The sequence below is a fragment of the Podarcis liolepis genome, assembly GCF_965112155.1.
Source record: "Podarcis liolepis genome assembly, chromosome: 8".
NCBI classification, from domain to species: Eukaryota; Metazoa; Chordata; class Lepidosauria; order Squamata; family Lacertidae; genus Podarcis; species Podarcis liolepis.
In genome coordinates, this window is record NC_139560.1 from 19,056,985 (window position 1) to 19,070,602 (window position 13,618).

General features: G+C 43.3%; 1 protein-coding gene across 5 annotated transcripts in view; it reads left to right on the forward strand.

Annotated features, from left to right (window-relative positions):
• Nucleotides 1-13,618, forward strand: part of CSMD3 (CUB and Sushi multiple domains 3) — a 591,548-nt gene that overhangs the window by 541,121 nt on the left and 36,809 nt on the right. For 4 of the 5 annotated variants that reach the window (XM_083516434.1, XM_083516435.1, XM_083516436.1 and 1 more), the window contains 3 exons: nucleotides 42-218; nucleotides 4,664-4,843; nucleotides 5,911-6,084. In XM_083516434.1, the coding sequence (XP_083372560.1) occupies nucleotides 42-218; nucleotides 4,664-4,843; nucleotides 5,911-6,084 (531 nt within the window). Of the gene's footprint in view, nucleotides 1-41; nucleotides 219-4,663; nucleotides 4,844-5,910; nucleotides 6,085-13,618 lie in introns of those variants that run through there. The other variant, XM_083516438.1, reaches the window with a different exon arrangement.

Here is a 13,618-nt window from a genome sequence, read left to right on the forward strand (position 1 = left end):
CTTGTACCTGATTCCTGCATTTCCCACATTTGAATTTCTAGCTGTCCAATGTGGTAATCCTGGGACAACAGCTAATGGGAAGGTGTTTCGAATAGATGGCACAACATTCTCTAGCTCTGTAATTTATTCCTGCATGGAAGGCTATATATTGTCTGGACCTTCTGTAAGACAGTGCACTGCGAATGGAACATGGTCTGGCTCCTTGCCAAATTGCACAAGTAAGTACCCTTTTTATTATTTAAGATGTTGCAAGTTTATAATGAACTAAGTCACAACAGGGTGATGGTAGACTGGGCAAGAGGGTTCTCTGCAAAAGATGGGCTTTTCAAATTGTTCTGTTTCCTCTGCTGCTGCTGGTTCCATCCATGCTGCTCTCCACTTCTGGGTCCTACTCCAGCTGGGTTCTACTTATCTTGCATGGTTCTCTGCTTCTGGCTCCTATTCGCCGCTCCTCTCTGTCCAGTATTCAGCTACCTGACTGTGCTACTGGCAGCTGCTGCAGCCAGCTTAAATACCCCAGTGGTGGACCAGAGTTAAGCCTTGGTTCCTCAGGTCTGCCACAGAAGCACTTCCCCACACCCTGTCCACCACAGACCAGTTTGAATTTAAAATTTGGGGGTATCCCATTGCCCCCAGTGGCAGGCCGAGGCTGAAGCAAATGGCCAACTGCGAGTGACAAAAGTCCCCCCCCCCCGGCATCTCTCAAGGGGCTGTGCTGGACCATAACTGCTGCATCCCTGGAAGGTGAAGTGTTCCTTCTCTACAAGGGTTGGGTTTTTCAAGAGTGCAGACCTTTGAAGGAGCCTTCATGCGAAACTGTGTTGCCATAGGTAGGGATAGGAAGGGCAATTTGTTTCAGGTGCATTTAAAGGCCCACTTTCTCAAAGAATATGTGAGCCAAACATAGGCATCCTTCAAAATTCACACTTCTCTGAACTTTGCAATGCAGCTCTCCAGCCAAGTACCATGTATAAAATGTATATACTAAAGTATGCATATGAATACATAAACTGGAGAAAATAATTTACAAATTTCTGTGCAAAAAAGTATGTGTGTATACAAAATCACATGCAAACGTACCGTATGTAGTAGGAGAAATATGCAAAAGCATGCTGACAAATTTTAGTTTCCATCTTATTCAATTTGCTTGATAAGTGGTGTAAAGGGCTGCCTTCAAGATTTATTTTAACAATTTATGTAACCCAGTATTTCTCCCCATATGTCATTTGTTTTCCTTATGTAAATTTTGCAACTTTAATGAAAATCACAGAACACCTCTTGGCAAAATCATATTCTTTAATATATTTAGTTCCTTGTTGCTGTTTTGACCATCATGGTCATATCAACCACAGAAAAATAGTATTAATAATATATAAATTAATAAAATATTGAAGGACAACATCAACCAAAATATGTCTTAACATTGAAATATACCAAAATACTACTACTAATAGTAATAATATGCATTATACATGTTATTTAATAAGAAATCTGGAAATTCGATGTTTGGAAGACTATTTGCTTTTTCTGCATTTTTGACATATTGTTCTCAAGCTCTAGGTGCAATGAAAATATTTGAAATCTATTATCAGATGTCTCTAGCAGAATCCTGAAGTTGAACTTCAGCCAATAGAAGCCTCTAGGGACAGCACTGCAAAGAAAACTATATGCAGCAAGAGTTGGAAAATGAAGTGAGCTAGAAATAGGATATGCCCTGACTAGTCCTTTACTGCAGCTAGAAAAAAAATTAACAGTTACTAGTCACTCTCCAGCCACCAAATTCATGTCAACCCAAAACTTTCTTTCCAGATAGGCTGCCTTAAAATTTAACTGGATTATAATTCTTATTTATTGTAGCTTTTGGAAGGGCAAGCAAAAACTTAGCTTGGATTTGAATCATTGAACAATGAATTACAAGGTGTGTTGTTATCAGGGATGTAGGAAGGGGGCAGTGGGGGTGGGCTGCCCCGGGTTTCATCCTAGAGGGGGGTGACAAAATCCCTCCTGGGCAGATCATCACTGTGTGGATCACCCCTTGACATGACGATCCCATGGGCAGGTTGCCCTGCCCCGCCCCTCCATGTCCCAGAGCAGCTAGCTACGCCCCTGGTTATTATGTGTCCTACGCAACTCTATAGTGTTGTATGCTCCCCACTTCTGAGCCGTAATAATTTTCAGGAGTAGTGCTCACAGGGTTTTCTTCCATTTACATATGATAACACTGGAGATGGTGGGTAGTATCCAACCAATACATCTCAGTGCAAGACTTTACAATTGAACGAGAGAACCCTTGCCTTGCTCTCCCCAGATCTGTTCTGGAGGGTTGGGGGAACCCCTCGGACAGATTTATAGACCTTACATAAGAGACCATAAAATGCACCTAGTTTTTAGAGGAGGAAAGGGGGAAATCCCCATTTTTGGAGGGATCAGCTCACAGTTGTGTAGCTTCTTTTGCAAAGGGGAAAAGCCCCATTTTTTTGAGGATCAGCTCAAAGTTGTTGAACTTACTTTGAAAAGGGAAAAAATCCTGTTTTTATGGGGTTCAACTCACATTTCTGCAGCTTCTTTAGGAAAGGAAAGGGAGCCATTTCTACAGTTTCCAGACAGATCATCTAATCAGCCGGTCACATGTCGCTGGGGAAACAAACAGCCTCCATCTGCAGAATGTTCAACAATGGAGGCCTGGGCAAGGGGGCGGGGCCAGAAAGGGAGCCAGCGATCGACCACACATTCGCTCCATAAGACACACAGACATTTCCCCTTACTTTTTAGGAGGAAAAAAGTGTGTCTTATGGAGCGAAAAATACGGTACTTTTATTATTGTTATTCCAGCAGCATTTCAATTGAATCTCATTTTATAGTTTTAACTTATTTTTTTTTATCTCTCTCTTTTTGTATAGTATTTCTTGTGTGCCACACAGAGATGATTGCAGTTGAGTGGTATTTAAATTGTTGAAATAAATAAGTAAATAAATAAATGGGGGGAGGGGACACACAAGCAGGAAGGATAGAGAGTTCTGTTGCAAAGCAGAGATTCTTGCATTGATGGGATCCATTATTTGGATACCACCTGATATCTTTATAATATTTCTTTCATAGTGAGGGTGGGCAGCTGACTGAGCCTGTCCTAAAGATATTTGATAGTAAATTGCTTACTGAAATACTCTATGGCGTTGAAATCTGGAGTTCTGATTTGAACTCCATTAAAATTTTGGAAACTCTGCAGAATAATTTTTTTTCAGAAGCTTTACCATCTTTTTACCATCAGCAGCTCTTCTTCGTACAGAATCCAGGTGGCCAACAATTAAGGCAAGCACAGACTGTGCTCAGTTAAAGTATATTTTTTTAAATTGCCACTATTCCTATTGAACGTTTTCTTGCTCTGTGGTCTATGGAATTGGGTGATAAACAACTCTGGAAAGCAGCTTGTCAATATGTTTTAGACTATTACTATTTTCCAGAACTGAGCTCTGCTTTGACCTTGAATAAGGGATTAGCTCTTCTGGATAGAATCCAAAAGGGACCTGCAACTAATTAGAAACACCCAATTTCCCCTTTGGTATCCACTCTTGAGAACAGAGCATTTTAGAGCTAGTTTTCTGACCAAACTCTCCCCAGCTTCCTTAGGAAATGCTTTCATTGAGCTGCTTTTGCAAGTGATGTCCACTGCAGTCTTGGATGGCTGATACAACAAGGTCATGTACGCAGGCAGACTTTGCATTTGTGGTCAATCTCAGGTGGAAGACATCACTCATTATCTGTTAGCCTGTCCCTTATAATAGACTCCCAAGAGATTGCTTTCTGAAACCTTTCCTCACACCAGCAAGCAGGTACCCCTCTGCAGAAATGGTTTGGTTTCTTTTCAGGGGCAATAATAACTTCATAACACATAGAGTGGCTCTTCCTGTACTGGCTTGAGGTGGTGGTGGGGGAATCAGGAATAAAGAATTAGATAAAATCACTATAAATTGTTTTGGTGATTGAGAGGTTCAACTAAGCTAGATCTGAGTGTGTTGGTGTCTCTAGCAAATTCATGGATGTTGGCTCATATTATGGATGTATGATCTGTATTGTTTCATTGGTTTGTCATGGCCTTTGGCGTGCTATACGGTGGTCCCTACTGCACAGTCAGTTCAGCAGCACAGCTCTTGCTAGCTGAGGCAGCCTAAGCCTAGCAGAGGGAGAATAAGCCTTTAATATAGAGCTTATTTGCACTATTCTGTTTGCCAACATAAATCCCACCAGGTTGCCAGGTTGTGTGAGTGAGCTGAATGGGGTTAGAATCTGGCACAAGTCTCCCTGCCCAGTCCCTCCACCACTACTCCCCTAGAATGCTGATTTTGGGGGGATACTTACATCACCGTAAGCTCCACCACTCTTTGCTCAACTGGCTATGTCCTATCTCTGGCAGGATGAAGAGGTTTTACTGGCATATTGCCATATTATCTGGAATGGGGGTCTTGTGTCAGTATAGCCCAGATGCATCAGGAACCAGCCAGCTGAACCAGGGATCCATCAGATCCTAACTCCCAGCAGATTTTGGGTTCCGATTGTTCCCTTAATAAATGATTGATTTTACCATTCTACCACCTTCCAAAAAGAAATATTTCCATCTGCATTCCTTGCCCCTATATTACCTGTTATTTAACTCATTTTCTCACAGTAATCAGTTGCGGGGATCCAGGTATACCAGCCAATGGACTGAGATACGGTGATGATAACGTTGTTGGACAAAACGTTACCTATATGTGCCAGCCTGGGTACACCATGGAATCCAACAGCTCCCAGATTCGTACTTGCACCACTAATGGCACATGGAGTGGAATGCTCCCAGCATGTAAAGGTATAATTTTTTTTATTTGCAGAATGTTTCTTGTGCAGTTCTCTCTAATGGTTCGTTTTGGTACAGCATACTTGTTCAGTAAACCGGCTGTGTACTGCGATCTGCGCAGTCTCTTCCTTTCTGCGGTCCCAGGCATCAACCAAAAGTACAAAACAAAATATCTATTGCTGGTGAGTATGCATGAGATGGATTTTGAGACAGTTGGAATCAGGACTGGAGTTATAGTTTCCAATAGGGTCAAAGTGTTTCTGAAGAAGCCACTGGACGTGGCACTTTCCAGCAGATTCTGGACCCATTTCTATGTCCTGAGCACATCTAGCTCCTATACAATGAGGACATGCAATCGGAAGTTTAGTTCTTTATTGGTAAAGCACTTGATTACATCAGCTACCCAAAATGCCTCTCCAAAGGATTAAGGGACCCTCCTGACCAAAGTTTGATGACACATTGAAGGTGGGCAGAATCACCCAAATGAAGGTGAAAGTCCACCCAATTTGCAGCAGTTCTTCCTTCTCCCTCCACGCCAATATTGTTCAGGAGGACACCCTTACCCTCCAAAGAGGCTTATCGATGATCTAGGATGCTGCATGGGGCATGGAACACTTTCCTTCTGTGAATCCCTTAAGTTAACTTAGGATCTAAGCCTCTACTGACATGGTAGCTAAAAACAATTAATAATATTGAAAGGTCATTTCCTTTTAAAGAAAGAAAGCAAAGAAGAGATTTATGAAATGCAGCACTGAGTTATGCAGTGAATTCTAATGTGCGGAGTTTTGTATGTGTGTGTGACAGATCCTTAATTTCGTTTCTTTAACACCTTTCCAAATTACCTTTTGTTGTCAAGATTCATCACTCAGCATCACATATATTAAGCTATGAGAAGGAGTAAGCAAGGTGTTTCATGAAATAGCTCTCAAGGAAATGTGGTTATTCCAGTAGTGATACTACCCAAAAAAATTATACTGTGCTCCAAAAATGTTAAATTGGCACATATGGTTCTCCTACTAACTAAAGACACTGGGGACATTTGCAGGTGCTGTTCCTAATGACTCTAAATGTTTTTACAGCTGTTACCTGTCCAACTCCACCCCAGATTTCTAATGGAAGGCAAGAAGGGACAAATTTTGACTGGGGATTTAGTATTAGCTATGTCTGTTCTCCTGGCTATGAACTATCTTTTCCGGCTGTTTTGACCTGTGTTGGGAATGGAACATGGAGTGGAGAAGTACCTCAGTGCTTACGTAAGTAGCTCTTTAATTATTACATTTTATTCTGAGAGTTATGCCAATTTTTTTAAAAAAATCTCTCTTTTTTTAAAACCAACACATTTTGATAATGTGCCAGTAGGTAGATGCATAGATAAGGGATGGGGACCTTCCGGCCCTCCAGATGTTGAACTGCAACCTCCTTGACCTCTGACCTTTGACTGTGCTGACTGAAACTGATAGGAATTAGAGTTCAGCAACATCTGGAGGAACAGAGGTCCTTCATCTCAGATCCACAATGTGTTCTTCCGCCATATGAATCTGTCCTTCTCCTGAACCCAGCAGGTATAGCTCTTTTGTTCATGCCCTTGCCTTCTGAGAAATGGTTGATACTAAAGCCCCCATCCCTCATGGAAGCATTACATGTGTGGACTTCACTGCCCTGAGAGCTTAAATAAGCTCCTTTCACATTCATGTTTCACTGGTGGCTTAAAGCTTACCTCTTCCAGCAAACTGTCCCCACCCACTGGCAGAGGAAGAGGACTGTGGGGGGAGCACACCACCCCTGGCAGCGCGACGCTGGTAGGGTGCCATCACTGCTGGCCCCCTGCCCACATGCGGCATGCCCCACCTCAGGACACACACCAGCCCCGCCTCCACCTGCTCTCTGCCCCTCATTGCCAGAACATGAATCTCTGCCATTGTCCCCACCCCTCTACCCCCCATTTCTGTTTCTGAGCTCATTCAAAGCCCAGTATCCTCCAAGATGAGTGAATTTGAATAGATGACTCATGTGCTGAGCTGGAGCTATGCTGACTCAACCACTGGAATGTGAACCAACAGAATATACAGTGGCATAAATTCCAAAAGGGGTGTTTTGGGGACAGAGCAGGACAAAGTCCACCTAAATGTCCACCTATTTCAACCCTTTTTCAGCTGAGTCATGTGATCTGGCAACACAGTGGGACTTGTACTAGCCCAAAGTGTGGGGTATGTCAGAGAAAGGTAAAAGGTAAAGGATCCTTGGACGCTTAAGTCCTGTTGAATTTGACTATGGAGCACGGCACTCATCTCTGCTTTCAGGCCAAGGGAACTGGCATTTGTGCATGGACACCTTTCCAGGTCATGTGGCCAGCATGACTAAACCGCTCTGGTGCACAGAACCCCGAGACGAGTGCCAGAGCACATGGAAATGCCATTTACATTCCTGCTGGAGTGGTACCTATTTATCTACTCGCACTGGTATGCTTTCAAACTGCTAGGCTGACAGGAGCTGGAACAGAGCAATGGGAGCTCAACCTGTCAGGCAGATTTGAACCCTCAACCTTATGATCTGCAAGCTCAAGAGGCTAAGTGATTTGGAACACAGCACCACCTGTGTCCCAATCCATGTCAAACTCCATTTTAAATACTTATTTTCCCTCTACCAGACTCAGGCCAGCTCAGAGTTTGAGATGGGGCAACTCTGCTGGCTTGCTAAACTTAGGACTGCTTTTTAAGTTGTTTGTTTGGGATCTTTGGTTTTCTTTCTTTTTTCTTTTTTCCATTTTACTGCTTTTACCTCAGTCATGTCTTTATTTATACAGTGGTACCTTGGGTTACAGACGCTTCAGGTTACAGACGCTTCAGGTTACAGACTCTGCTAACCCAGAAATAGTACCTCGGGTTAAGAACTTTGCTTCAGGATGAGAACAGAAATCACATGGCGGCGGTGCTGTGGCAGTGCAGGCCCCATTAGCTAAAGTAGTACCTCAAGTTAAGAACAGTTTCAGGTTAAGAACAGACCTCCAGAACGAATTAAGTTCTTAACCCAAGGTACCACTGTATATATTTTTAGTGGACTCCACTAGGTGACTAAGTGGTACCATTTATGTTGTATAATTTCTGGGACAATGCTCTATGTTGGGTAATTGAATAAGGTCTAAGTGGTGTCTCCATCAGTGGAGTGACCTATGGGACCTTTGCCAAGGACTATAACCTGAAGCTGGCCCTGGCTGGTGGAAGGGAGAGCTGACTCAGAATGATGTTTTTTGTTTGTTAGCTTGAGACAAAAACATCTTTACCTCTTAGGGTCCTTGTTTCTGTAAACTGTGAGTATTCCAGTTTCCAAGGAGAACATAGACATAGAAGAGGAATCAATGGCAGTGTTTTGTCTCATATTTTGCACTGGTAAAGCAATCTTGTCAAATGTGACAAAAGTGCCACCAGAAGCAAGCTTGAACCAGCACTCTACTCAGGCAACACTCTGGCTGACATCAATAAGGACTGGGCCTGCCAGGAGTACAGAAGAGACTTCAGGCTTTGTCTCTGACAATTGGACTTTTTGTTCCAATATTATATTAAATTACCTGTTTTATACAGAAATTTTTATTATCATAAAATTGCTGACATTGATGGATTTTGCACCGCTGCAGATTTCATTACAATAACAAATGTATGCTGGCTCTTTACACTGTGCTTCATGCATTGATTTTTCTTCTTTTTTAAAAAACAACAACAACACACCACTAACCTTTTTTAAAAAAACAAAATAACTGCAGTGGATTTGATTACCTGAGAAATGTAGCTCTCTATGTATTGTGCCAGCGAAAGAACATTGCAAATGCTCTCTATGTATTGTGCCAGGGAAAGTACTAATAGGACCATATGGGCAACCTGATGTGATTCAGCCAAGACTTTGAGGCTATTTGGTACATATTTGGAGCGCTGCACTGATGGATCCTATGCATCTTCCCTGAAAAGCGGAGTCCCACTGAATTCATTACACCCAATGACTCATGCAAGTTAAGTTGGAATCCCAAGCTATTTAACCCAGAAGTAGTCTCCTGGCAACAGTGAGATCATGAACCCCACAGTGCTGTCAAGACTGGGCTTGTGTTGGCAGGCCTTGATGCAGGAGGAGGAAGATATGGAGGGGAGGCTGATTGGTGGGAACCAGAGCTGGAGAAATCAGAGTGGGGACTCTTTCTGCCTCAACTTCAGCCAGTTCAGAAGATGGAGGAGAGATGCTGGCTCCAAACCCCACCCCCCACAACCTCTTAATAGAGCAGAGAATCTCAGTGGAGCCTGGGGTGGGCTAGGGGTAGCCAAGGTGGGGAAAGGAAACTCTAGAGCAGTGGTTCTCAACCTGTAGGTCCCCAAATGTTGTTGGACTACAACTCCCATCATTCCTATCCAGCATGGCCAGTGGTCAGGAATGATGGGAGTTGTAGTCCAACAACATCTGGGGACCCACAGGTTGAGAACCACTGCTCTAGAGGCAGCAGCAAGTGATCAGGAGCCAGAACAAGAGGGTGAAGTATTATCACCTAGAACCACAGACTCAAACACCTCAGAGGTGTTACAACCCCAATATTCTTCCAAAGAAAGCAAGTGAGGGTGTCATGCCTCATCTTTCAAAGTTTGGAAGGCAGAGCATAAAAACTATTGAGTGGTGGCGGATCTTGGGGTCTTCAGCGGTGCCCTGTGTGATGCCAAGATTCAGCAACAGACACCCACACCCTGCATCTCTCTGTCAGTTATAAATAATAGTTATGGCACCCCCTAGGCTCTGTGCCTGGTGTGACCAAACCAGTCATGTTCCACTAAATCTGCCTTTGTGTTGAGACATCTTTATCGCTTCTGTCCAGTTCTGAATGTCTTGCCTGAATACTTATCTCCTGAATTCCCAAACTTTGATTCCCAAACTCTGTGTCTGCTGCCAAGACAATACAGGCAGTGACCATTTTGTTTGTGTCCAATTGATGCGCAACCGCCAACCTGCGGGACCTTTGGGACCTGGAGGAGAAGAGAACAGGGGTGGAACGGGGCAGGCTTATGCCAGGGATGGAACCTCCACACAAAATGGTCACCCCTGTAGTGTTACTAGCTTGAATAAATATCTGTTTCTTACTTACACATAAGAGCCTCTGTCTCTGTGTGTTGGGCAGGAAGAGGGGCAAATGGGACTGCTCTGCTTCTTAGATTGCAATCTTAGACTAGAATCCCTAATCATTTTTTGTGCATATTCTCACAATATGCACTATTGCCTTCTTAGCAGATTCAGGGGAAACCTGTATGTGAGGCCAATGCATGTATGTGAAGGTGGTCCTAATATTGCATGGAAGCCTTCTCTCAGGAGCCCTGTGAATTTACTCCTAATCTCTGCTTATGAATCAGCCTAGTTACTGATTCATAAGGGGACTGGTCCTCCTATCACATTACTCTTAAGCTTACTTAGGAATCTTTGGGGAGGGATATCTTGCGTTACACGAAGTCTCTAAGGATGCAGTTCATTATATTGTTGTATCCAGGGGTTAGCTTGTAACTTTACTCTTCAATAAAGATTTTGCAGGCATCTATTCAGAACTTACTTCTATATGCAGTGCTTTTTTCTGGGGGTACGCATACCCCTAAACATTTTATGAATCTAAGTTTGGCCTCATTGAGGGACAGTATTTCAATATGAGTAAGAAAATGAGAGTAGCCCTAAACATTCTTTTTTAAGGAAAAAAAATCACTGACTTGCTTTTTATTTGCCTAATTATATAGCAATATGCACTATTGCTCAAAATTGCTCAAGAATCAATCAAAGTGGGAAACAGTAGCTTGTCTAACTTGTGACTACTTGTCACACAATTCAGCACTTCCTAATTACCCAGCTCACTGTCTTATTATAGGATTAAAGGATTATGTTCTGTATTGAGTCAGACCATTGGTCTGTCTAGTCCAGAACTGAACTACCCTGGCGGGTAGCAAGGCTTCAGAGTTTCAGATGGGTGACTTCTCTGTCCTACCTCAGGATGGGGGGGGGGGATTAAATTTGGGAGCTTTTGCATGTAAAGCATGTGGTCTACCAAGCAGCTATAATTATTGTTCTAGTTCCCAGTTTTATTCCAATGGAACAATTTATATTTATCTATAAATCTACTGTTACAAATCCTCAGCCTTTCAGCTGTGGTACATTCAAGCACACAAGTAAAAGTCCTCAACTTTTCTTCCAAGTCTGTCTGCATAGTATTATGGGTGAGAAGTCAAAAGTGAAGGCGCATTTGTGTTCTCAATAGCCAAGCTGGGTGTCCAGCATTATGGAGAGAAGTGATGTCTTAACCTTTCAAATCCACAGATACTAGTGGCATCCTATGGTGATTCATGTGAATGTGATGGTATATTTTTCAGCCATCCCCATCATGCAGATTGCTGCTGTGACTTAATGGCTGCATCCATTGGCATGCCATGTTAGACATTATGTCATTCATGTGGCTGCATCCCTGGGGCTACTCTGCATGGAATAATCTGAAACAAACCAGTGTATTTTCAGCAGTCTCCTATTTTTGCATCCTTGGCTTCCTTTGAGTTGAAGAATTATTTCCTGTCGCTCAACTATATCCCTGCATCAGAGAGGATATCTGCCACGGTTTGGTTGCATTCTGCACTGCCTCCCCAGTTAATTGCGGCATAAGATAGAAGTGTTATTAATTATCACTTTCACACATGGTCAGGTTGCTTTGGTAATTAGTGAAGTGCAAACTTCTGTTGGGGAAAAGAGAAAAACCCCAGAACTTGGCCTGCTACAAATGGTAATGTTTCTTTTGCATACCTCCGTATTCTAGGGAAAAATAAGAGTGATGTGAATTGCTATGGTGTCTAGTTTCCATGGTTACCTATTCAGACAGGGAGTTACTAAGCATCCAACAATAGCATATAGCTGGGGAAAGGCTGAAGAAGGAGAGAGAGGAAAGATGAATGATGTTCCTCCACAAATTCTTCCTGGAAAAAATAACCCAACTCCCAGAATGCTATGAATTAGATTATTTATTTGTGTGAGGAATGTTTCAAAATTTGTTTTTGAAGGTTTGGGTTCTTATTAATACAAAGGAGCAGTAATAAATAAAAACACAACCACTTTGAACCCTCTGCATAATAACTACGCATACTTAGTAGCTCTTGACATTCAGATATGAAGCGCACATGAGTCTAACTCTTTGCTGTGCATGTGTACATGCACATGGATAGATGGGAGAGGATTTACCCCAGCAAATTATTTGTCAAAATCACAAATACCTAAATACAGATGGTCATTTACCCTCACTAGATTCAACGTGCTGCCATCTGCCTTATTGCAGGGCAGAATCGAGGGTAAACCATACGCGGAACGAGTCTGCCCCTGCGGCTTGATGGAGGTAGAAACTGTCTCTTGTGCCTTGTTACACTGCTGTTTCTACGGGGATATAAGCTCTATATTTATTACCACTGATATGCAAAAATCTCCAAATGAATCTGAACTTCAATGTCTAAAATCCCTGGTAGAGGACAAGGATCCTGAGATCACGTTAAGGGTAGCCAAATTCTGTGTGATTGCCATAAAACTTAGGGAACAAGCTGTGTTATCATAATGATTAAGGCCTTAAATGATAATTTTAGGTTATATGTTAGTGACTAAGTTTTAATTTATATATTTTTAAACTGTTGCTATATCTGCATTGTCCCTGTTATACCTAATTGCAAATTCAAATGTATCCCTATCATGTTTTATGACTTCCTTGATATTGTATGTAATAATAATAATAATAATAATAATAATTTATTATTTGTACCCCGCCCATCTGGCTGGGTTTCCCCAGCCACTCTGGGCGGCTTCCACAGAAACCAAAAAACACTAAAATATCATACATTAAAAGCTTCCCTGAATAGGGCCGCCTTAAGATGTCTTCTGAATGTCAGGTAGTTGTCCATCACCTTGACATCCGATGGGAGGGCATTCCACAGGGCGGGCGCCACCACCGAAAAGGCCCTCTGCCTGGTTCCCTGTAGCTTCGCTTCTCGCAATGAGGGAACCGCCAGAAGGCCCTCGGCGCTGGACCTCAGTGTCCGGGCAGAACGATGGGGGTGGAGACGCTCCTTCAGGTATACAGGGCCGAAGCCGTTTAGGGCTTTAAAGGTCAACACCAGCACTTTGAATTGTGCTCGGAAACGTACTGGGAGCCAATGTAGGTCTTTCAAGACCGGTGTTATGTGGTCTCGGCGGCCGCCCCCAGTCACCAGTCTAGCTGCCGCATTCTGGATTAGCTGTAGTTTCCGAGTCACCTTCAAAGGTAGCCCCATGTAGAGCGCATTGCAGTAGTCCAAGCGGGAGATAACTAGAGCATGCACCACTCTGGCCAGACAGTCAGCGGGCAGGTAGGGTCTCAGCCTGCGTACCAGGTGGAGTTGGTAGACAGCTGCCCTGGATACAGAATTGACCTGCGCCTCCATGGACAGCTGTGAGTCCAAAATGACTCCCAGGCTACGCACCTGGTCCTTCAGGGGCACAGTTACCCTATTCAGGACCAGGGAGTCCTCCACACCAGCCCGCCCCCTGTCCCCCAAAAACAGTACTTCTGTCTTGTCAGGATTCAACTTCAATCCATTAGCCGCCATCCATCCTCCAACCGCCTCCAGGCACTCACACAGGACCTTCACCGCCTTCACTGGTTCTGATTTGAAAGAAAGGTAGAGCTGGGTATCATCTGCATATTGATGGACACCCAGTCCAAACCCCCTGATGATCTCTCCCAGCGGCTTCATATAGATGTTAAAAAGCATGGGGGAG